A 25,171-nucleotide genomic window follows, 5' to 3' on the forward strand; every position below is an offset into this window, starting at 1 on the left:
CAGGGCTGCCTGGGGGAGAGTGGGCGTCACCGCGGAGTCGCTCGCGGGACGACCCGGACCCCGCGCACTCACCACAGAGGGCAAAACCTGACGGGTGTGCGCGGGAGCCGGTAGGGGAAACTCAGGTGGCAAGCGATGAACTGGATCAGCCAAAAACAGGATCCCTGAGGAGGAACACACCCTGTCCCAGCGATCGCGCAGGCGCACACCAAATCCGGCCAACCCCCCGCCCCTCCCAGGCTGACACTTCCCAAATTAGGAGAACTGCTTCCCAGACGTGGCTCCCGGCAAGGCTCTGCCTACTAAAGAATGTGTACCCCGAGGCGGGCCAGTGAGACTTGTTTTAGGCTCAGAGACTCCGCCCCTCTCTGAGGAACACCCATCTTCCTTGGGTTAGGAATTCAGATGGGATTAAACCAGGGGGGCTAGATTCTGCGCATGCTCAGTAGGCTAGTTGAAGAACAAAGCTCTGTGGGCGGAAGCAGGGAGTTTTAGAGCCGGGCGCTTGAAAAGAGGTAAAGATTAAGAATGGAGAAAAGCTTGTCTTGAGGGCTTCGGAGGTAGGCATGGGAAACCCAGAAGTCACTTATTCCCTTTGTCCTGTGTCTTTTATTTATGATCCTCGCCCACGGAGAGTTATTACCCTGAGTCTCTCCTGTGCCTCTGTGGCTGTCACAGACCTGCCTGAGGTATGAGGTCTGGGTTATACTCATATTTCTGAAGACAAGAATTTGGCCAGAAACTTGCATCCTCGCCTAGAAGGCTACAGGTTTCTATAACCTACCTATCCCTGCCCCGTCCCCCGCCTCAGACCTTTTGGTCTTGAGCAACAGAGTTAGGTGCTAACAATCAACTTCAACCATGTCAGAAGTCAGAGTTAACTTGTACACCTGTGCACTGTGAAATTGTGGCTCGCAGGACGCTCTCCCTTCCTTCAAATGATTGGTAGGTAGGTAGGTAGGTAGGTAGGTAGGTAGGTGGGTGGGTGGGTGGGCGGATGGATGGATGGATGGATGGATGGATGGATAGGTAGATAGATAGATAGATAGATAGATAGATAGATAGATAGATTTATTTCTGCAAACCAAATGCCTCCATCTTGATGACCCAGTAATAGCTTGCCTCTTATTCAAAAACCTATTCTTCCTGCAAATTTCACACTGTGAAATGGAGACTGATACCAGAATTATTTTCCTGGTATTAGGTACATGACAGATAAGCAGACAAACAGGAACACATAGGTTTCGAGACACACAGGAAAGCAATGAACCAGGAGGGTAATGGAAGAAGGTTCTGCACTTTGAATTGGAAAGCAGGAATTTCTCCTTAAAGCATGCCTTAGATGAAAAGATGACACTTATGCTGCCAACTTGCATTGCGTCATGGCCTCTTCACTTCTTAAGCTAGGCATTTGTTGAGAGAGCACTGAGCAGACAGCTCAAAGACCCCTGCTGCCTGTGGGCTCGTAGTATGTTTCTCTGTAATCAGATAGAAAGTCTGAGCTTTTGAGAGATATTACTAAAATAACATCTTTCCTAGTTTATCCTGTTAACGTGTAGGGTTGCCTAAGTAATATGAATCTGTCAGTTTCCATAGTGTAAAGGCTGCAGAGCAGGAGAGAGAATTATGTAAATAGCCCTCCCTTTACTGTCAATTTAACATCCATTTATGACTTTCTAGCTTCTTAATTTCATGTTCATTTACTACCTGGAATTCTGCTATATATCCATTTCCTGAATTGTAAATTTTTAAATTTCTTTTTTCTTTTAAAAAAAATTATTCTCTCATACTATACATCCAACTGCAGCCTCCCTTCCTACCAGCCTCTCCTCTCCCCCAGATCCACTGCTCCTCCATTTCTCTTTAGGTAAGAGCAAGCCTTCCAGTGATAGCAACTAAACATGGCATAACAAGATGCGGTGAGACCAGGCACATACTGTCATGTCAAGGCGGGACAAGGCAACCCAGTAGGAGGAAAAAGGTGCCCTGAGCAGGCAAAAGAGGCAGAGGCACCCCCAGTTCCACTGTTAGAAGTCCAACAAAAACCCCAAGCTAAACAACCATAGCATAAACTCAGAGGGCTTAGAACAGACTCACATAAGCTCTGTGATTGTTGGCTTCAGTCTCGGTAAGTTCCTCTGAGCACAGTGCATCAATATTTTAATGCTTTTAAAAGGTTACTGATTTTTTTTCTCCAGCCATTTCTGTGGGTGATAGTTTTACTATATAAGTTGATAGCATCTGTACCCTCGTGAATCATTTAGTGCTGGTATAAGAAAACTCCATTGACTGAGTGGTGTAAGCAACAAAAATCTATCTTCCCACAGTTCCGAAGGCTGGAATTCCAAAGTCAAATGCAGGAAGATTTGGTTTTGTTTCTTTTTGAGACAGAGTTTCTATGTATATCCCTGGTTGTCCTGGAACTCATCCTGTAGACCACGATGGCCTTGAACTCACAAAGATCCTCTTGCCTCTGCATCCCTAGTGCTGGGATTAAAGGTATGGGTTATCACCAAAGCTTCTGAGGACTGGCTATAAATAAGATTGTCAAATCTGTTTCCTCTAGTTAAGTTGATTTCCAGGATTGTATACAGGGACACACTTAATGGTTTATTATCCTTGACATTTGAATCTGGAATGGTCCCTACAGGCTCATGTATGAGTGCTTGATTTCCCCACTGGTGGCACCCTTTCAGAAGGCGAAGGCCCCACTGGTGGAACTAGGACAATAGAGGTAGTCATAACTAAAGCCCAGCTTCTGGTTCCTTTCAGGATCTCTCTGCTTCTTTCTTAGTCTTCCAGAAGATGAGCCTCTGCTCCACCCGAATTTCGCTTGCCATCACTACCTGAAAAGCTCTGAAATCATGAGCCAAAATAAACTCCCCGTCCCCTGAGGTATTTCTGTTAGATATTGTGTCATGGTGATGTAAAGGTAACTAATACAATTATGTCACTAAAATGTAAAGTAAAAGTGCAGATAAACAGCCTAATGGGGGAATATATAGGACAAGGTTTGGAAGAGTCTGAAAAATAGGCTGGAAGTGGGAAACCCATTGTCTGGGTCTGCTGATGTGCTCACCAATAAGGAAACTCTGTGAACCCAGTACTTACTTTGGAATGTGGCCCATGAAGGCCCTAAACTCACTGGGTGGCCAAGGCTGGCCTTGAACTTGTGACAACCATCCTGCCTAAACCTCTTAAGTGCTAAGACTGTAATAGTACATGATTTCTTCATTCCATTTAACACCATTGGATTTTCCAATGAGGGGCAGGAAAGATGGCTCAGTGACTTGGAGCACTTGCTGTTCTGGCAGTGGACTGAAATTCAGGTCCCAGCATCCATGTTGGGCAGCTCACAGCAACTTGTAGTTCCAGCTATGAGGATCAGATATCCTCTGGTTTTCAAAATTACCAGCACACACATGCATGCAAGCACATACACAAATAGATGATACATAGGTAGATAGATAGATGATAGAGCTTTAATTTTTTTCCAGAGGATCTATGGCCATAAATCAACTCTCATATTAAATAAGTCATACCTAGTCCTTTGAGCTGGATATGAGACTCTTTTTCTCAGGCTCATATTGATTAGAAGCACAACTCTTTCACTATGAGCCCACATTTGTTTTCTATAACTCATTTGTATCATCTGTCAAATGGGAGTGATGGTTCTTACTCTTTCAGTGATTTGTATCTGTCATGTGGGGAGTGTTTGTGCCTGCCACAGTGCAAGGGCTGCACTACAATTCTCTCCCTGGAGTGAACTATGTGGAGGACTTTTAAAGACCTTTTTTCCTGTTAGCTGGAGTTAAAATGTAATAGGAAGTTATGAATAGTAAAACCTACATCAGTGTCATACCCTCATCTCAGACTGCCATGGCCTACATTTCCCTTGGGGTGCTTGTCACAATGTTGCCTAAAGTTGCAACAGATGCCATTGGGCCTGCGTTAGTCAGGGTTTCTATTGATTCGATAAACAAAGTGACCAAAAGCAAACTTGGGGAGGAAAGGGTTTCTTCCATCTTACAAGTGAATTTCCTTCACATCAGCAGTGAAGGAAGTTAAGGCAGGAACCTGGAGGCAGAGGCCATGGAGGGATGCTGCTTATTGGTTTGCTCCCTGTGGCTTGCTCAGCCTGCTGTCTTACACTATCCAAGACCACCTGCCCAGGGGTGGCACCACCCACAGTGATCTGGGCCCCTACATCAATCACTAATCAAGACAATGTCCCCATAGACCTCCAGGGAATCCACTGACAGCGTTGTCTCAATTGAGGTTTTTCTAGCTTATGACACACACAAACACACACACACACACACACACACACACACACACACACACACACACACACAAACACACTCAATCAACCAGGAGGATAGGGTCCTAAGAGAGTCTCTGGGCCTCTGGACAAGGAATCCCAGACAGATCCTAGAGGTCAAATGTAGTCACTCTGGCAGAGACACCATACTTAGTCATGAATATTAAAAGCAGCCTCAAGTCTAGTTGATTGGGGCACAGGGACAGGAAGAGAGATCAGAGGGCTGTGGAAACCTGGTTCCAGCCAATCCGAGCCCTCACTCAGACCTGGAGGGACTAGATTGGATCCCAGGGATTAGAAAGCTGCCTTAAACCTTAAACTGCTTATTGCTGGACCATGAGGAGGCAGCAAGAGGAAGTGGTGCTCAGGCAGAGACCCTGTTTTCTGAGCAGCCTCATCTCAGATAAGATGCTCAGATAAAGATAAGTTCCCATTTTTCCCTCTAGTGGGTGGTTTCTCTATGACCTTGGCATTGTCTCAGTTCTATGGAAGCGGACACTTGCTTTTTACCTACATTTTATTTAATTTATTTTTTTTGAACTACATTTATACTTCCTTCAAGTTCTTCCAAAGTCATACAGAGTACAACTTTCCATTAACTCCAAAAAAAGCTGCTTGCCACTTCACCTCCTGCCCATACATTTTATGTTATGACTTTATGAGCTTCCATTTAGGGGCCTGGAAAGAATGTGTGTGTGTGTGTGTGTGTGTGTGTGTGTGTGTGTGTGTGTGTGTGTGTCTGTGTGTGTGTTTCTACATGCGTGTGCATGTGGGTGTGTCCTAAGCATTATAATACTGGTGGTAATATCAACTAATTATTTCCCTGTTGGTGTTTCGATTGATGGCAATGAAGTTTTAGGGTGAAGCACTTTGGGAAGAAAGAAAATAATCCCTTGTCATTTGCTCTGAGGATTTGACTTAATATAAGTTTCACCAGATAAGAAAATGAGCCTGAGCATGGTAGTACACACCTGTAATCCAATAAGTGGGAAATAGAGGCTGGAAGATCTTAGTTTGGGGCTATAGGACAAGATGAAGTCAACACTGGCTAAATGTAATGTCTGTTGAGAAAAAGAATGTGCAAAGGAATGAGGAAAAGAGAGATGTGAGGGAAGATAAGAGGGGAAGGAAGGAAGGAGAGGAGAGGGGAAGGGAGAGGAGAGGAGTGGAGTGGAGGGGAGGGGAGAGGAGGGGAGGGGAGGGGAGGGGAGGGGAGGGGAGGGGAGGAGAGGGGAGGAGAGGGGAGGGGAAGGGAGGGGAAGGGAGGGGAAGGGAGAGAGTGTTTTGATCCCCTCAGGAACCCAGGCAAGATGGAAATGGGAAGTGTATATTGTGAAGTACAGCAATGCCACTTGATAAAGCTCCATTCCTGTCTTCATTTTCTCCTTAGTGTGCTTAAGGCGTGTCACAAGATAGACATTGACATTCAACAAACATTTATAAATGAGTGAATCATAAAGTAGACCCAGCGAATATGAGATGGGGCTTCCCTGGAGAGAGACAGCTTTATCTCAGTTGATTTCCACAGAACAATGACATCTGTGAGAGCGCTTTCCACTCAGCAGGACCCATGCTGTTCTAAGACGCATGCTAGTATGTCCAGGAAGAAGTGTGGCTATGGAGTTGAAGAAAGCATACTTGATAGTATCATGTAATGAAAACTTATTTTTTTAAAAAAAAAGCAAGGCTCTACATTTCCAAGGTAGCAATCCAGGCCTGAGGGGATGTTTTTGGGTGGCCACCACATCAGCTCTGTGTGAGGAACAAGAGGAAAATGGGCCCTGTCTGAAGAAGACCCTGGTTGTGCTTTGCTGTCTTTGTGTGGGTGAATGCAGGATCTTGCTTTGTCTTCCTAAATGCATTGCAAAGGTGAAGAATGTTAGAGCGATTCCTGATACGAATGACATGAGAATGTTCTAGAAGGCAGGTGGATATGATGTATCATCATACATGTATCACTTTCAGATTCTGGTCTTCTTGCAGTTGATCCCTTGTTCCAGCTTGTCAAGGCCCCCTGGATTTAGTGGGGTTACCCATTGCCTTACCATCCTTCCAACACCGTATTGTGCACCCACTGGAGATATATGCATAGCTAACGGAAGCGGGTTTGTTTAAGGTAGTGACATTTCACTGATGCAGCTGTATGCTCTATGCAGGAACAACTTCTCCAGTGCTCGAGTACGGCGGTAAGATGAAGAGCACGTTCTCCTTCAGGGCAGGTCTTAAAGACTTCACTTCGCATGGTTAACCTGTGGTTAAGTTTCTTTCTCTGAAGTTGTCTGATCTGATGGAGGCCATGGAAAACTCTGGAAAGCACTGGGTTTTCTTGTGAAAAGGAGTAGTTAAGTACCTCCCTTAGTTACCCATAACTAAGTAGGGTATGGAAAAGTAGGAGGCAGCAGCATGCTATGGGATGGTCTCATTCTTGACATAGCTGCATAGTGTGCTGCAAAGCTGCGGCACCTGGGGTGATGGTACAGCAAGAGTCATACACCCTAAGGCAGATACATATACAGTGTCAACATATCTGTGACTTACTTTATCCCCCCACTACTCAGGGACAAGCTGGAGATGCTCGTTCTGTGGTCTGTGTACTTTTTCATACTTGATAATAAAGAGAATTTTTTAAACACTCTGTATTCTTGGCTTCATTTGAATAGAAATATATAGAATGTACCTCAAAAGTAGAGTGAGGTCCTTCTTAGAACATTATTTCTTTGAGAATTTGTGTTTACAAATATCTTTTAAAGAGAAACAACAAATGTTACAACCAAATATTCATTGATTTCTTGCCTGTTACAGTAGTAGTAGTAGCTTAAAACAAGGCATAAAGGGCAACAGGAAGTTGTTAAATAAAACACACATATAATAACAACTGATGACCTATGTGAGGCTAGAAATATGACAGATGTTTCTGCTACAGTAAATGCAATGTGTGCAGTATACATTGGAGGGCAGCAGGGCTCCAGATGTGCATAAAGAGTGTATGCAATGCTAAAGAGCCAAGCGATAGCTGTGCAGTGCCGATAAGGCTAATTTTTCTGAAAATTTACTGTGTTGTGTTTGAGTCTGGCATGCCCCGATAGCCTCTTGGGTTTGAACAGCTAGTTGATCCTCAGCTGGTGGGGCTGTTTGGGGAGACTGCAGAACCTTTGGTTCCCAATTGGTGGCACTGTTTGGGGAGTCCATAGAACCCTGGGCTGGAGAACTGTGGTTCTAGAGTGTAATCTAAGTGTCTGCCTCTTGGTTTCTCTGCTAAGTGAGTGGTTCTGTACATGCTCCTACCCCATGCTCCACCATGCCCTTTTCAGTGTGATGAAGGAAAAAGACAAAAACAAAACAAAAACTCTGAAACAGTGAGCAAAGCAAACCTCTTCTTCCAGCAGACATGTGCAGGAAGGAAGAAGGAAGAAGGTGCACAGAAGCGTGACCATGACAAATACCTAACAGTAAGTGAGCGACATGAGTGAGAAAGTTACAGGGATATCCTAGGACCGTGGAGCCATGAGTAAAGATGAGTGGAGGGTGTGCCAAGACTCCATCACGTTAGGATAGCAAGGAGTCCTGGGAATGAGCTGAGGGTAGACTGGGCATGGCCGGAAGCAGAAGCTGGAGAGCCGTGAAGGAGAACAGTTCCAGAGGTCACAATAAATCCTTCTACCCCAAGCCACAGTGAAATACCGAGTTGCAGTAGGTTAAAAGCGAAGACAACAGAACTGCACATAGTTTTTGGTGATGTTTATTACCTCCACTTTTACTTTTGTAGTGAAAAGAACGCACCTATTGGTATCACTGACTTTTAAAACTGTGCATCAATATGCCAGGTTAACTCTCCCGTCTAAAGGACTTTTTAAAAGTTAAATGGTGCATCCAGTGAGAATGGTGTGTACCGCTGAGTCGAACAAGCCACGTGCTGTCTTCAGAATACCAAACATACAAAATTGGTCCTACACTGTCTCTGGTAAAGGCCGTAGAAGTTCAGTCCATGTTGGATGGCACAGGCCGGGATGGGGGTGAGAAAGGGACAGTTCTGGGCAAGGTTGCGGCTGATGGTGCTATAGCAGAGCCAGGATCCTGGGATAACACACCTCAGTTCCCCCAACTCAGGCTTCCCAATATATGTCAAACCCTGACATATCTGTTGTATACTCAGCATGGAATCTTATGAAGATCTGATTTGATGTAGCTCGGAAGGGGGATATCGGAGAATCCTGAAATTGGAGGGAGGGAAAAAAAAAGAAAGGTTTTTTTTTTAATTGCACATATTTCTAGACATATCAGCCTACTTAAAGTATTACCTATAAAACTCTATAGAGGTTCTAATGAGTTCTCCTAGTGAACCAACATATATTTCTAGAAGTAACTTGCCAATAATTAATGTGCTAAATAGCACAAAAGAATGCCTCCAAGGACAGACCGCTGAGGTAATGGTTGAGGAGATAATGTAACCTCTCAGTGGCCTTACACTTCCTAGACATCTGAACTGAGTGTGAACCCTGGCGCACATTTTACTGCAACATAAAGTGCATGCAGATGCTCACACACCAGCCTAGCTAGCTACTGGAGGAGCACACGTGACCTGATGTTTTATGTTAGTGTTCTACTTTCTTTTTCTTTTATTTTAGTGCTTTATATTATGTGAAGTGTTAAATAAACTGGTGATGCCTTTCATATAATAAAACAAGTGAAAAAATAAATGCACATGGGAGGGAGTATGTTTTGAAAGCACCAGCGTATCCAGTTATATACTTGGATTTAATGACACTTGGCCACATGGGGAGGCATCTGCCTCCTAGGGCCTCAGATCTCCTTGGTCTGCAAAGCCCCGAGCTTGCCCTACAGCACAGGCTGAGGGATCAAATGGAGCTGGCATCTTGGAGGGCACTGAAATCCACTCACAGGAGCCATACAAAGGCACCACTAAGTTATCTTTTTTTTTATTGTATCCTAAGTACAATAGCGACAGGATGCCTACTGGTCTCAAGATCAAAATCTCTTCCCCAAGTAACCAACTTCTTGCGTGAAGATATAGTTAGCCCAATCTTTCTTAGAGCATTAGGTGTAACTGTGAAAAGCTGAGGAGAATGTGCTTTCCAAACACAGGGGCTTTGTTTAGTAATTCAGGCTGTACCCAGGTACATGGGTACATGAACCTGACATGGTACTGGTACATGACACACCAAAAAGGTTTCTAAATTAGTGTGGTAACATGTTAATTGCAGTTGGCAAGTGATAAACAGTATAAAATATGCAGATATGTGCATATTTTCAAAGAAAGTTACTGGCAAGTAGATAGAATTCTCAAATTTAAAATTTTTTGATGTACTTTTCTAATATTTCTAAAAATAAAAATGTACAACAAAATTTAAAATAAATTATATATCTTTTTGATTCTCTAAATATCCAGTGATATAATTCTTGCCCTGTTTGATTCAAAGGTCCATGTGAATGAAGAGGAGAACAATTATAAAAGTTCTTTCTAATTCCCTGGTTAAGGTCTGAATCTGTTTTCAGTGGTGACTGTAATACAACATATCTGCCACCAGATAGCGCTCATGCTCCCAAAATACAAAACCACTGACTTGCAGCTTTGTTTCTTGCATGTGCCTATACCTTCATTGCTTAAAAATCACTTGTGAAATCTAATAATATTTTTTTTTTACTCACTGGTCCACAGAGCGGTCCAAAGGGTGGTGAGCTGTCATCTGGACCATTATAGAGTATGAGGTAGTTGTGGGCACAGCTACCTGGAGGTTCGATAGTGAAAAAGAAAAATCCCACAGAAACAGGCCTTCCAGAAGGAGCAATGATGGTCCATTCACAATGAGTGTTGTTTGGGTAGGCATCAGGAAAGTTAGGGCTGGTGAATGTACCATGGTCACCCAAAAGAATCCCTCCACAGCCTAAAAGAAAGAATGGAAAAAGGTTCCATTTAGCAAAATAGAAACCATCTAATCTGCTTTCCCAAACATGCAGGCAACAGATAGGATAGCTTTTCATCTTCTTAAGGGGCCAGACACAGACTCTTCTCTTGGTTCAAAGCCCCTCCAGCTCTACTGCCACCAGATATCCCTTTCCCAATGGCTTGTGAACCGTGGTGACTCCTTCCAACAGTTCTTTGCTACCCTCAGGCTGGGAACAAGCTGGAAACCAGCACAATAGTTATCCAGAGACAAAAGCCTCTGCTTGGTGCTCTGAGGGCATGGCAGGCTCCACAAGTAGAGGAGGTAACAATGACTGCCAAAATCAATTCAAGTTCTGTGGCACAGCCAGACTCCTGTGTCAGCTTAACTGCTATAGTAAAACTAATTTTATCAGACCCAAGCTAAGACCTACCCAACTTCTAAATCTGGTGTGATGACTTTACCAAGGTCTCCTCTCTGTGGGGCTCCTGTGTATCATAGCACCAGGGTGGCTATGGGTCCCAAGATCAAAATCTCTCAAGTAAGAAACTTCCTGTGTGAAGATATAGTTAGCCCAGTGTTTCCCTGGAGCATCAGCTGAAGTAGTGAAAAGCATGCTTCAAGTCAAAGATCTCTAGATGTTTATTTGGTTTGTTCACTTAGATGTCAAAGCTGCCATTAGACTAGACATCCAAGGGGATCAAAAAAAAAAAAAAAAAAAAAAACAGCCCAGGGTAACTGTGGTTGGGCAACTTGATTTTCACACTTTATTTCCTATTGATTGCTGTTGGTTTTCTTTTGTTTCTCTCTCTCTCTCTCTCTCTCTCTCTCTCTCTCTCTCTCTCTCTCTCTCTCTCTCTCTCTTTCTGTCTCTGTTTCTGTCTCTCTCTCTATCTGTCTGTCTGTCTCTCTCTGTCAGTTCTTACTATGTAGATCAGGATAGCCTTAAAATTATGACCACACTGCCTCAGCCCCTCAAGTGCAGGGCTGCAGACTCCAGTGGCGGAGCAGTTACTGTGTCCTCCTTTTGTCCCCTTTTATCAGGACACTCAATTACTGAGCTTCCTTTGTGTGCTGAGATCTTGCTATTTGTGATTACTGAGTGGAACCCTCTTGTATCCCTGCTGAGTGGGCGCTTTTGTGCATGCTCCTACTGCACGGCCCACCGTGCCATTTTCAGTGTGATGAAAAAAAAAACCCTCTGAAACCATGAGTAAAATAAACCTTTTTTTTCTCTTTTTTGTTTTACAACAGGCATGTGATGGAAGAAAGAAGCATCCTTTGAAGTGTGGCTGTGACAAATACCTAACAGGTGCAACGTAAGTCAGGGAAGGGACAGGGACATTCTGGACTGTGGAGTGTGCTCAGGCTCTTTTGTAGCTACTCAGACATTGTAGACCTTTCATAAAGGCATCCCTCCTTTCTTGAGCTAAGTGTGTTTCCATGACTTGTATTTCCTGCTAGTTCATAAATGGTCAGCCAAAACTTCAGGAAGATATTTATCACACTGAAGAAGCAAGCATGGCATGCAACTGCTACCAAATGACAGGGACCTGAAGGCACAGCTTCTCATGTGCACATCAGACGGTACCATCAGCGGCATCTGTGTGCACAGTCAGTTGCCTGTACACACACACATGTGTTCCTGATTTGGCCTTTTGTCATTTCATTCACTGAATTCTCAAAAAAAAAAAAATTTCTAGGTGATCAAGCCAGAAGAACAAGATAAAATTTATATGGGAATGTCTACAGTGTATATATTCTCAGGCCTTCTAGATGTAAAATGCCATCTTTTATATCATAGAAATGATAAATAATTAATTATAGTTTTTTTTAAATCAGGATTTTCATTGTTTAAAAGAAATCTGTATTTTAACAGAAATTCATCCGGTATTGATCTAACGTGGTGAAGGCTTTTTAATGAGTAAACCCTATTTCCCATGGACACTTTGTCTAGCCTCTAGAGCCCCCCTCACAGTGAGCATCTTACCAGATGGAGAGGAGGTCCAGATAATGTCATATCCAGAGGACGTGCTTACGTCATTGGTATGAAAGTGCAGATACCCTTCATTGCTCTGAAAGAAGATGGGCGACGGCAGTAGTGATCCACAGTACTTGTCAATCAGAGGGGAGCTGCTGTTGCTGCCATTTCTTACCTGTAAAAACCCACTAACAGTTATCCCAACAGTTATCCCAACAGTTATCCCAACAGTTATCCCAACAGTTGTCCCAACAGTTATCCCATCCGTATTATTCCCTCTGCAATTCTTCATTAACACGTGAACAAATCTAGTAAGTGTTTTGCTTGGTTTTTGTGAGTCAGTAGCTCTTTAGCTCAGGCTAGCCTCAGACTCTCATTCTTCCTGTCAGGCTCCAGAATCCTGGACTGAGGCTTTACATACTGAAGAATGAATGAAGGGCTTCCATAAACACAGGGGATGCCAGCTTCATGTGTAGATGAAGAAACGTTAGAATTTGCAGCACACATCATTTGCATTGAGATTTAGAATTACCTGTTAAACTACAGCCACACAAACACCAGTGCTCTTGTGCCAGCTGTGCCATGGTCCTACAGACTCTCAGTGTGCAGGCATTCTGAGGAATGTAACAGGGGCTTGAAAGGGGGAGGGGCACTGCTGTCTGGCCTGTTTCCAGCCGTCATATGTTACTCCTCTAGTATCTCAGAGGGTAGTGAGACATTTCCCATTTAAAAGTGTGAAGTGGCTGCAATGAACCACGTGCAACAAAGCTCAGAAATGAGGCTTTTCACATGGGAAAAGGAAATGGCCCCATGCACCTATAATATTTCTGGCCCTGTTGAGTTTCGGTTTTTTTTCTTTCTTTCTTTCTTTCTTTCTTTCTTTCTTTTCTTTTCTTTTCTTTCTTTCTTTTTTTGTTTTTTCTTCCTTTTTTTTTTCAGGCCTGCTAGCAAAGAGTGCCTGCTAGAGGAACAACAGGAAATGAGTTGTTGTGGGAGAGGGCCTACTTCCTGCTTCCTATTGTGTGTTTTCAGGGCACTACAGAGGCTTCCCATGTGATGGTCCCAGGCAATGGGTAGCGTGTATGTATTCAGTCTGAGGAGACAGACAGACAGACAGACAGACACACACACACACACACACACACACACACACACACACACACACACACACACTCTGTTTTCCCTTTATGATTCCGTAGTCCAGAGTGGGGCTGGCCTTCCTTAGCTCAAGTCACCAAGCCTCTGCAGAAGTGCAGACTTGCTTGGGTATCTAAGCTGGGGAGGATCCTTCTAGACCTAGGCAACAGCGAGTGTTTATTCTTGTTTTTTTTTTTTCCCCCTAAATGTTTGAACAAAATAGTTCCGGCCAGGACAGAGTGGTTGGTTCTGTCCAAGTTCATGGGATAGCTGCCTCATTTAAAGCCTGACCTGCCACCCCATCCCCAACCCCACCCCCAGACTCTTGACTTTGAGTCTCTCTCCCTTGGGATCACTGCTGGAGAGGAGAGACATTCTGCTTAGACCTAACATGTTCACTTTTCTGGGGAGGGTGGGGTACCCTGGAGAAGAGGCATATCTGGGAAATTAGAGGAGGCAGTTGGAGGCACATTCAAAGCAGGGTTTAGAGCCTCTCTGCTAGCAACACACTGGAGTCCTCATGGAAGACTTCCGCTTACACCAGAGCTAACTGAATAGGCTCCTGGGGCTTCCTGCACTGTCTCCTCTGGATCACCAGATACAGGTAAGTGTGGGAAGCCTGTGTGGTAGCTTCCTGTCTCTGCTAATGTAACAGGAAGCTCCTCATTCATTCTCTGGGATGGAGGAGGAACTCAGATCTAAGTTCCTTGAAAGTCTTCTCAGTCCCCTTCCTGAGTGGTCCTCCATACTGTCCTCCCAGTGCTGTAACCAGGATATACTCAGGCCTGGGTGGCACAGTTCTTACCATCCAATGCTAAGAAGCAAGTCTTCACTTTGCAGCATCCAGATGACAAACAGTCAAGGTTAAGTAGGGCCGGTAATAGGAAACTTGGATTAGGGATGACCTAAGAGTTTGAGTCAGTGTTAGCAAGACTCTAGCCCTTTCCCCTATCAGTCTCTTCCTGTTTCTGTGTGGTAGTTCATATGAACATCTCATTTCGAAGGTGGGTGAGCATGTACGTCCAAGCCTTGCTTCGTGACTAGCATGAACTAACTTCTGTTTCGTCATTGCTCCCCTCCTTCTCATCTCCTGCCATGGAAAGTACCCCGTGAGGAAGGCATGAGAGCTTTCGCTGGGAACTCACTATTCGTTAAGGATACTGATTAATGACAGGTGTAGTTTAACTATATGGGGAGCTTCCCTATATAATAGTATGAAGAAGCTTGTGTGAGCTGGACCCGTGTGCAGACACCATCTACCCGAACCCCATTCTCCCCCACGTTGAGGACCACACGGGGTGGTTGAGAAGGTGGTACAGAAGTGAGCATATTTGGAATCTAAAGCTAATCAAACACAGAAAATGTAACTACCCTGATCTGATTAATATACACTGTATATGTGTTTGGAATAACATACTTGGACCCCAAGTTGTGCACAGTTCAAATACTGATTAAGCCTTTAAGGACCTGATCAAAGAGGCATAAGAAAAGAAAGAAAACTCTGAGTCGGGTGTGGAAGCTGTGCATATCTTCTGGAGCCCTTCCTATATAGCCACAGGCCTTCCAGAGGGTCTCCAGAAGTTGTAGACTCAGTGTTGGCAGAGCACAGGTGCTTTACCCATGTAATGCCCCCTCCCCCCAGGAACCTGTGTGGAAAAGCCTTTCCATGTAACCAGTGCTATCAGCACCTTGCCCTTGGCATTCCCACTCATCCTGCAGGTAGAACTCAGATCTAAGGTCCTTGAAAAAGTCTTCTCTGTTCCCTTCCTGGGTGGTGATATAACCACTGTGACATTGTCATCCATACTGTATTCCCAGCGCTGTAACCAGGATATACTCAGTGTGTATTTACAGAATGAGAGAATAGTGAGTTAACTTCATAGCATGAAGAGAGACATTGGCTGAACATCATAGAAAAAGTTCTTAGTGAGCCATCATCTTTTTCACACAAATCAATTTAAATTATATTCATATATATATATATATATATGTATATATATTACCTCCAAGAAATCATGTGTGCATTGTGCTGAATCTTCCAGGTTAAACCAATAGAAGAAGAGAGAAATGCTGTGGTTCTGCGGGGCTCTGAGAATAATGGTGCAGTCCAGGTTATTATCATAAGGTTGTGGCCACCCCGGACTCTCCAGATGACCAAATGTTTGGTTGTATTCTCTGTTGCAATCTTAGATGAAAAACAATATTCATAGTTAATGTGCACATAAAAATATATTACTCTTTCACTTCATAACAACAGTGTTTAAAAATCCACTAACTTTGAGCAAAGTTCAGAAAAAGCTTCAGCCTCTTCCCTTATGCTTGAGACCTGAGAGATGCTGAGAACTGTACATGCTCAGCTGCAGTGCACAGTTGCGCATGCTCAGCTGCAATGCAGACACTTGCTGGTGTAGTGAAAAGTGGGGGGCTGGAGAGATGGCTCAGAGGTTAAGAGCACTCTGTTTTTCCAAAGATCCTGAGTTCAATTCCCAGCAACCACATGGTGGCTCATAACCATCTGTAATGAGATCTGGTGCCCTCTTCTGGCATTCAGGCATACATGCAGGTTGAACATTGAATACATAATAAATAAATATTAAAAAACAAAACAAAAAGAAAAGTAGGAAAGGTGTGAATGCAAGTGCCCTTTGAAGAACACGCCAGCATCTCTGAACTGCTCTGCTTATGTTGAGGAAGAGTCAATGGCTGACATTTAGACCTCTTCTAGACCCCAAGGCTCGCCCTCCCAGACATCATCTGCATTAGGGTTTCCTTTGGTGAATTGTGATACAGCTCGTGATTTTCTTTTTACCTTTTTCTTTCTTGGCAAATTAAAAGCCAAAGTAACTGTGTATTTGAATCAAATTCTGCTTTGGTTTTAATGGAGTTCAAAACAGTCCTTACATGAAGTATTCTCTGGAAACACTTCTCAGTCACTGAAATCAAGTAATTTCTTCAAGGCACCGTGGTTATTTACGAAATAATTTCCTAAAGTATAGTGAGTCCCACCACTGTCACCACACCAAAAATCACTGAGTTGTGATTTATATAAGTAAAGCGTGTGAGACAGGAAGATACCATGATAAAGTCTAGTTTTCAGGAGGCTAAATCAGGCCTGAATTCCAGTTGACCACTTTTACTCCAGATGGGTGTGTTTTACCTTAACAAAACCTGATCTAGTCACAGGGGTTGGTGCCCACGATCTCTGTCACCAAAGCCATTTTTCCCGATAAACATGAGGTTTTAGGCTCACCTGCAATCTGATAGGTGAAATGTACTCGGGAGTTTGTGTTTAAAACATGAGATTTGAAAACGACAACTGCGGTACTTGTTGAAGAGTAGAGCACCGGCAAGGTTGTAAAGTTTGCACCGCAGAACCGAGTTGCTGGCATCCTGTTCGTCTGAAATGAAATGGAAGCCACACTGCATGACATTTGGTTTCGGAAGACTGCAGCCACACCAGATAGTCAGCTGTATTTAACATATGACTTGAGTATTTAGCCATGAAAAGTAGCTCCAGTCTCAAGTGCCCTGCAACACTTAGCATCTGCCTTGGGACTGATCAGTGTCCCACCTTCCTAGAGGGCAGAGTTTCTGCTAAAGTTATGAGATAATGCGTCTCTATCAACAACAAGGCTGCTCGCCCTCAAACCATGCCACAGTGCAACTGTGTGTTCTTGCTGGGAGCAGAGCCAGGCTGTGTGAGCTCCCTACAGGCTCCTCACTCCTGCTGTTGGCTAGCTCGTGCATCTCTGACCCTCCACCCTCCACACCGAGCCAAGCTTGACTTTGTCTCCTCCAGCAAGCTGGAGATATCTAAGAACCAATGAGCCCCAGCTTTAGATTGAGAAAGGCCTTGAAAGGTCAGGAGGTGACCGGTAGAGCTTTGTTACTGCCAGGCCTTGGACATTTGGTGTGGCCTAAGTGAATGGGTTAGCTGCTCAGCCAGCTGCAGAGGCCATCCAAGTGCTTCCCAACAGTTGCAGGGGATGAGCTCAGTCTACGAGCCCCGAATTTAAATATTTTCTCTGGCCACCTTAGTACTCTCCACATTCCACCAATCTATTGAGGAGGCGATCATGCTCAAACCTCTGGGCCCTCCACATGCTATCTGTCCATCATCTGTCCCCATGGGGAGGTAAGACTTAGCTATTCAAACCTTTGAACCCTAGAAGCCTCTGTCCCCCCTTTTACTTCTCCCACCTTGCCATAAATGTAGCCCCACTCGATTGACCGCAAACGGTCTCTTAGCTGGTTTCCCTGAGTTCTGGGTGGGTCCCTTCAGTTCACCTATACATACCCTGACAGCCATAGCTGTGGGTCTCCAGGTGTGGCCCATGGAGCTCTGGAATTGGTGGCAGAACACAAGAGATGCTCATCAAACATTGGTTAATGTATGTTGTGCAGATGAATTGGTATCTGAAGGGAGTGCTAGGAATGCACATCTCTAACCAGACACCCAGACACGGCACAGTTTGAAAGCATCTTTCCCACAGGACTAAGTTTAGGTTGCTTAGTATGCCAGGAAGGAGGGCTTTGTCTCCTGCTGAAAGGTGTGATTCTGGAGGCCACAGAGGCTTTATTTAGGCGTGGCTTCATCACTTGCAGTGCTCGCTGATGTACTGGCCATCCTCCTGGCCCTTACCTGTGGTGAGTCCTGCAGTTCGAAGTAGCTCTGGGAGCAGTCTTGTGAGGGCAGCTGTAATTCCTGCACAGTTATCTGGATCTGCTGGTGTGGAGGAGCTTCAATGACCCAAGTACAGGTGGAAAACGGACGTCTGATGTTTGATAAATGAGGTGATGAAGTGTTTTGTGGTGTCAAAGTCGCGTTATGTATTCCCCCACAAGGCACTGAAGAGGGGAGAAGAGGGAAAATGTAGATGTTTTAATGGTGTCTAATTGTACATACCGTCTTTAAAATCTTGCCTTAGCTTGGCAAACAGAAAAAATTTTAATATTCTTTTCAGGATTTGAGTTTATGTCCTGGTAATATAGGTCTGTAATCCCAGCTTCTTGCAAGCTTGAAGCAGGAAGATAAAGTTTAAGGGTAGCCTGGCAGCTTAGTGTGAGATTTTGTCAAAGAAAGGTAAACTGAGGACAGGCAACATAGCTCACACGTGTTTAGTAATACACTGAAACTCTAATTAATTTAGATATAATAAGCATGCATTCTTGTCAGTGCATAAGGACACATATATATTATAACATTTCAAAATACTTACTGTCCACAAAGGTATATGTTACTTTAAATCCTGCTCTTTCAACAGTATGGTCGGAGACAAATTGAAACGTAAGAAAGTTGCTAGAAGAGATAAAAGGGGCCGGTATACGGACACCACAAAACCTTCCACCTAAATTTGAGTTTATGTTTGCACCATCTGCTATCTGGAAGAAAAAGCAGTTTATTATTAATAAAGTAGTTCATTATTAATAGAGGGATTGCTATTTTGTACTAAATTGGCTGTAAGGTCACCGTAGGTCATTACTATGGATCTTTAATATTGGTGTTCTTACAGGCAGTCTTAATTTACATTGATAGTACTTTAATGGCTTTCAGTAAAAATCCAATATGATGCCCAGTACACATTTTCTCTTAGAAAAAGCAAATGCACGGCCTTGGAGTCATCAAACCCATTGCTAACATCTCTGCTGCCCGAAGTAGCACTAGAGGCTCCTTCTGAAGCTTCCTGGCTCGGCTCTTATCTCTTGTCTTGACTCTCAAAGTGTCACCCAGAGGTTGCTGTCCCACTCTCCCTCCCCACAGACAAGCCTCTGCTCCTGTTCCTGCCTGAATGTTCTCTCGTCCTTGGAGCCTGGAGCCTTGCTCTCTGGGCACAGAGGGCTCTGCTCTCCTGCCTGCTGGGACCTGTGGAAGGGCTTCCTGGCCAAGGCCCCCTCTCCCAGGGGAGGAGCAAGGATCTAGATTTAATTTCCTTCTTTTCTGTTTTGGGTGTACCCTTGGGGACAGGTTTGGGGGAAGGAAAGTGAGGGCTCTGGGTGGTGCTATGACATGGAACTGGATATTGAGTAATAAATTTGCTGTGGTTTGTTAAAAAAAAAAAAAAAAAAAAAAAGTCAGACCAGGAGCTGCCTAACTGCTTCCTGCCCTTGTAATACAAAGGCCACAGCCATGACAACTGCCCTCAAGGCCTAATGGAATGGCTTCTCCCAACTCAGATCTCCCTTCTGGCTGTCTCTGCTTGCCTGAGATTCTTAAGCATCCCAGGCTCAGTCCGGCTTCACAGCTATTGCATCTGCCTGTCCTTGCCTGGACCATTCTTTCCTGAATCCACAGAGTCTGTTTTGTGAATTCCTTCAGGTTTTGCCTCATATATCGTCCATCGGGAATGCCTTCCCTAAAGTAAACTCTGCCCTCTTTCCCTGACCCTTTCCTCAGGCCAAGTGTGACTGTCCACATGTTAGACATTTAACGTTTTGGTTTTATTGTCCTCCCGTCCACAATGATCACAGAAGCACGGAATGCTTGCTGTTCTGTTCTGTTCCTTCCTATGGTCCCAGATTTTAAGAGTGTGTAACGCATATACAATGCTTCATGGAAACCTAGTAAGTACGTTGTTCTTTCTCCACTACCCACTGCCATGATTTGTTTTGAGTTATCAGAGTGCCATAGACAAGGTAATTTACCAACAAATATGCTTCAGAGTTCAAGGGCAGCCTCTGTTGAGGACCTTCTGAGATGTAAGCTCTGCAGCCGCTTCCTCTTTTGTGAAGTTATTCACCCTATGCTAGAACCCCACTCTCATGAGGTCATCTAACCCCAGCTATACCTCAGAGTCCCCCATGCGGATCTGAGCTTTACATTTCTAACACAGGAATTTGCATGATATGTATACTGCAGCACCACCCTCCCCTAAAATGTTCTCCCCTAGTCTTCTCTGTCTCAGTAAACAGCTCAAGACTAAACACATCACACTTGCCCTTCTCCATCTCCGTTACAGTCATACCCACTCCTTTCCACCTTCTAAATCTGTCCGCATCAGTACCACATGACCCTGTGCCTTCAGGACCCAGGTCACAGAGCAACTGCACAGAGCACCCACAGAGTTTTCCACCATGCTGTTCAGGTCTTTGATGGCCCAGGAAGCTCCTGTGCTTCCTAGAAAACTATACCTTGCACCTAATGCAGACTCTTCCCTATTTACCACTGTCTGCAAGCCCTGGCCAAGGAAGAGGGGGGGTCCTCCTTTTATACCCCTCCCCTCCCCACCTCTGGCAATCTCCTCCCTTGGAGGCATAGTCTTTGTTGAAGAATTCATCATCCCTAGCCTTGGAGTGTCAATTCAAATGTCACCTCCTCAGAGAGTCCAACCCCACACAGGGCTGCCCGCCTCCAGTATCATCTTGTTTTATTTTACCATAATCAAATTATATCCTACTTGTTGCTTATTTGATTTTACTGGGCTCCCTCTCAGCAAGAGTGTGAGTCTCACACGGAGAGACATGTGATTACGCTGAGAAGTATATTTGGCATTGTTTGTTACAAAATGGAGATGAAGTTCAAAATTAAAAGCTAAGTAAACTGACCACTAGATGGCACTGTCTCTCCTCGCTGTACATCATTTCCATTCATAAGGAGCAAGGAAAAGTGGAGTCTGTACTCTAACACCCTCAACCTACTGAAAAGAAGAGGTGCCAAATTTAAGGTAACACATTTTTTTTCTGACAGATGAAGTTTCATTACAACCATTATAGTCTTTATGATCATCACAAACGTTTACTTCTGTTATCATGAGCCTGGCTTGTGTTGGGTCTTGTGTGTACAGAGAGGCTTAAAGGTACTTTATGTACCTTCAAGGTGCTCATGGACTTGTGAGAAGAAAGGGCCAAATGTAAATGTGTGTGTCTGTGTGTGTGTGTGTGTGTGTGTGTGTGTGTGTGTGTGTGTGTGTGTACAAATATGTATGAGAAGATAAAAACAAAGAAAAATAAAAGTAAATATGTCAAATAAAATAGAGAAAATACACACTATAAAAGAATAAAGTGTGTTGAGTGTGAGAGAGTCAGGAAAGCCCATCTGTTTTATGCTAAGGCACTTGGGTCTCACGCCACAAGACCAGACGTGGGTTTTAGATAGAGACTGGTAAAGTTGAAAGGAGTGCAGGGGCGAAGCCAGGACTGAAGAGGAGGTGGCTCCGGGCTGACCCTACATCCATTCACTCACTGCTACAGTAGGAGAAACATAGAGGCGCAACCAGCATGGCTCCTAATCTCCTCTATGATCAAACTTGAGCTTCTTTCTGTCTCTCTTCGGTTCTCTGACAGCGCCAAATCTCCACTGTGGGCAGACTCTGCGCAACACTGGGGTGAGGACTGTATATTTAGGGTGCCCTGAGCAATAGCCCAGGCACATCTTGCTTCTTAGAAGCAAGCCTTTGTCTCCTGACATCACTGTGACAAAATGCCCACAATAATCAACTCAAGATAGAAAAGATACACACTTTGTCTCCGGGTCTCAGCCCAGGCACGACTGATCTCTAGAGTGACACAGTTACAGAGCTCTGTTCTCCTGGACCTGTCATGGCAGAAGGACACACTGGAGGGGAACAACACTTCACAGTAGCTGTGATGCAGAGGAGGAAGTGCTTGGGGCTCTCAAAAGGTGGGGTCCTCAGTAACCTACCTTCCTGACTGGTCCCTATGCTGGCACCTATGCGTCCCTAACTTCTGGCTTTGGTGGGACATTCAAGACCCAAACTATCATAGTAGTAATTATTTAATCTCTATGCATTTTTTGGTGTTTGGACTAACATCTATAATGAGGTATACTGTGTTAGCAGATGTCCCCCTTGTCCTCCCTAGTTAGCACTCTCAAAGACAGCAGGAAAGGACATATGCACAGCTCAGTAATGAGCTGCTGTAATCTGGCTTGCATACCATCTATAGAGATGAGTCAGGTTAGCTTTTCTAGAATGTCATTTTTTTTTTTGCCACATACAGCAGACAAATTAAAAGGCTATAGTAAATATTGATATCAACCTGATAAAATGTAGCATCAGCTAGGGGCCCAACTTCTAGGCATGTCTAAATTGGGTTGACTGACCTAGGAAGCTCCCATCCTAAAGGAGGGTGGTACCCATCCATGACCTGGGGCTCTGGGCTGAATATAAGGAAGAAGTGGGCTGAGCATCAGAATGAACCATTCCTTGCTCCTGGCTGTCAACACGATGGCTGCGATGGCTGCTTCTCCACCCTGCAGCCATTGCTACTATGCCACCATGGGCTATGTCCTCTAACCAGGAGCCAGAAAAGGTGTTCCTTTAGCTGTACGAATCTATCTCTCTAGGAAAGACATCTCAAAGTTTCAGATCCCCAGCACTTTCTTTTAATCTGCCAGTTCCTGGGGAAGTTGCTGGTGTGTGAAACTGCTCTCCCAAGATGGAAAGCAAGAACAGCCCTGAGGAGCACTTGTTTATAATGAACAAACAAACAGCAAACAAACAATCAGGATTTCACTTTGAAGTGAGCAAACAGCAATTTCTGGCTTTTGATGCTGCTATTCCTGTCAAAATGACTATAGGAAGCTCCTATGCTTACAAGCTCTTCTATGTCCCCAAGTCACACTCACAGAAATGGCTCTTGGGAACCAACTTGTCTCCTTGTAAGATCAAAGATATCTTCTCACATGAGCTAAGTTTCTACTCTTTGTATGAATTACTTTTAAAAGTCATTAATTGCAGTATGTGTGTCCAGGCACGCATGTGTGATGGATGAATACAAGTATGATGCATGTATGCCAAACCATGCCTGTGAGACGGAAGGACCTCTTTGCACTTTGGGTTCAGGTTCATGTAGCAAGCACTTTTACCTTTCCAGGCATCTTGCCTGCCCTTATTTTTGGTACTTTAAGAAAAAGAGATTCAACACTCTGCCTACTTGGAAATAACCAAAGGTGGGGGGGGGATGGAAGTAATATGGCAAATGAATTATTTATTATATGATACAATGTTTAATGCCCTAATACACATTGTTTTTATTCTCAAAATAGCCTTGCCAATTAGCTACTATTGTACGATTATTTTAAATTAGATAAAGTGATAAGGAATTGGGTTGATTAAGAATTTGGTCTGGGGACCGGGCATGGTGGCATACACCTTTAATCCCAGCACTTGGCAGAAGCAGGCAGATTGTGAATTTGAGACCAGCTTGGTCTACAAAGCAAGTCCAGGACAGCCAGGGCTACACAGAGAAACCCTGTCTCAAAAAACCAAAAGAAATAAATAAATTAAATAAAAGAATTTGGTCTGGCCAACAGAGCCAACTAACCAGGGCCCAGAGGGGCTTGTGGAGACTGAAGCATCAAGGACCACGCATGGACTAGACCCAGGCCCCCTACACAGAGGTGGCCTATGGGCAGCTCAGGCTTCTTGTGGGTCCTCTAGTAAGGGGAGCAGGGGCTGTCTCTGACATGGACTCTGTTGTCTGCTTTTTGATCAGTTCCCCCAGCCGGGCCTGCTTTGCCAGGGAACAGGGGGAAAGGACATGCTCAGTCCTGATGTGACTTGATGAGGTAGGATGGGTGGGTAGGGGGGCTCCCCTTTGCTGAGGAATAGGGGAAGGGGGAGGGGGAGCAGGGCGGGAGGATGGGGCTGGAAGGAGAGGAGGGAGGGCGCTACAACCAAGATGTAAAGTGAATAAATAAATACATTTTAAAAATATCTGGTCTGGTAACAAAATTGGGTTTGAGTCTACCTGCTATCTGCCTTCAAATCCTATTACTTTTCAGTAATCTAAGGAAGCTGGTTTTAAATAACATCTTAAACTGTGCTGGCTACTTGTTCTCATTTTAGAGAAGGATTGAGCTTGAAATGACACACTTTGTCCCACATTTTGTTATCTCTAGTCCCTCATGAACTCCTTCAGATGGGCTGGCTTCTATCCCAATGTCTTATTAAAATGCTTGTCATCCAATGGATTAACTTACTCCACCTCAGTCTTTCTTAGCATGTGACTTGCAGCTTAACAGCACGGGCCACCCACACCTCACTGGGGAAGGACTCTTCCCCTTGACTTCAGTGCATTGCATGGTTCCTGGCTGTCACAAGGTTTTTTCATTCATCTGTTTCCTTCCCTTCATTGCCTATTTTCCCACTGCATCCCAGGGATCTTTCCTAGGGGTCAATGGGAATGCGGTTGTCTAGCTTCACACTGTCTAAAAAAAAAAAACAAGTTTCTTTGGACATTTTAGGAAGCATCGGATGCCATCTACATGACTAGAAGATACAGATCAATTAAGGGGTATTTTTTGCCCTGTGTATGTCATTGATATTAGGAATTACCCAAGTCCTGAGAATCTCACTCCTGACCACCAGTCTTCCCGTCGATCACTTCTTGATAAGGCACTGACAAGACAGAATTGAATCTTGAAGCTAACGTTAGAAGTCACTTGAAATGTTTGGATCATAACATCATAGATGAACCTGAACAGGAAGCTAGTGTCTTTGGTGCCCACTAGAAGCAACAGTGTCCCCATTTTAAGGAATTCCAGATGGTAAGCTGGAACACACTGTTTTAGAGTAGACTGTTACGGTATAGCATTCTTACCTGAACATAATCAAAGGTGCAACTTCCAAGTGATGCTGCCTCTATAGAAAACTCACTGAAGTTGAGTTTAATGAGTTTGTTTTGAGGTGCAATTATGTACCATATGCAGTTTAGATCTCTGTCATACTGTCCATTTGAATCAAAATCAGGAGAGACAATGGTAATGTTGTCATCTGTCAGGTACCCACCACATCCTTGCTGTGGTCCTGTCAAAACAAAGACACGTCATTGCAGATGAACAAAATGGTCTTAACTTTTATGTAGAAAAGG

General features: G+C 44.2%; 2 protein-coding genes and 1 long non-coding RNA gene across 3 annotated transcripts in view; 1 reads left to right on the plus strand and 2 right to left on the minus strand.

Moving 5' to 3' along the window:
* The window catches only part of RSU1 (Ras suppressor protein 1), a 181,935-nt gene extending 181,641 nt beyond the window's left edge, over positions 1-294 (minus strand). The window contains exon 1 of the mRNA XM_084781251.1: positions 73-294. The gene's annotated coding sequence lies outside the window, so the exon portion shown is untranslated. The remainder of the gene's footprint in view (positions 1-72) is intronic.
* Positions 295-451: 157 nt separating this feature from the next.
* On the plus strand, positions 452-7,126 carry LOC311598574. Its single transcript, XR_014779582.1, has 3 exons — positions 452-560; positions 2,773-2,932; positions 6,478-7,126. It is a non-coding gene; the product is annotated as an uncharacterized lncRNA (long non-coding RNA).
* Positions 7,127-8,044: 918 nt separating this feature from the next.
* CUBN (cubilin) overlaps positions 8,045-25,171 on the minus strand; it is a 211,352-nt gene continuing 194,225 nt past the window's right edge. The window contains exons 60-67 of the mRNA XM_084783727.1: positions 24,902-25,107; positions 18,562-18,724; positions 17,985-18,190; positions 16,593-16,740; positions 15,346-15,527; positions 12,215-12,380; positions 9,989-10,224; positions 8,045-8,532 (exon numbers count right to left, since the gene is read on the minus strand). Coding sequence (XP_084639853.1) covers positions 8,425-8,532; positions 9,989-10,224; positions 12,215-12,380; positions 15,346-15,527; positions 16,593-16,740; positions 17,985-18,190; positions 18,562-18,724; positions 24,902-25,107 — 1,415 coding nt within the window. The 3' untranslated portion in view covers positions 8,045-8,424. The remainder of the gene's footprint in view (positions 8,533-9,988; positions 10,225-12,214; positions 12,381-15,345; positions 15,528-16,592; positions 16,741-17,984; positions 18,191-18,561; positions 18,725-24,901; positions 25,108-25,171) is intronic.

This window comes from Acomys minous, assembly GCF_964271855.1.
Source record: "Acomys minous genome assembly, chromosome: 5".
NCBI classification, from domain to species: Eukaryota; Metazoa; Chordata; class Mammalia; order Rodentia; family Muridae; genus Acomys; species Acomys minous.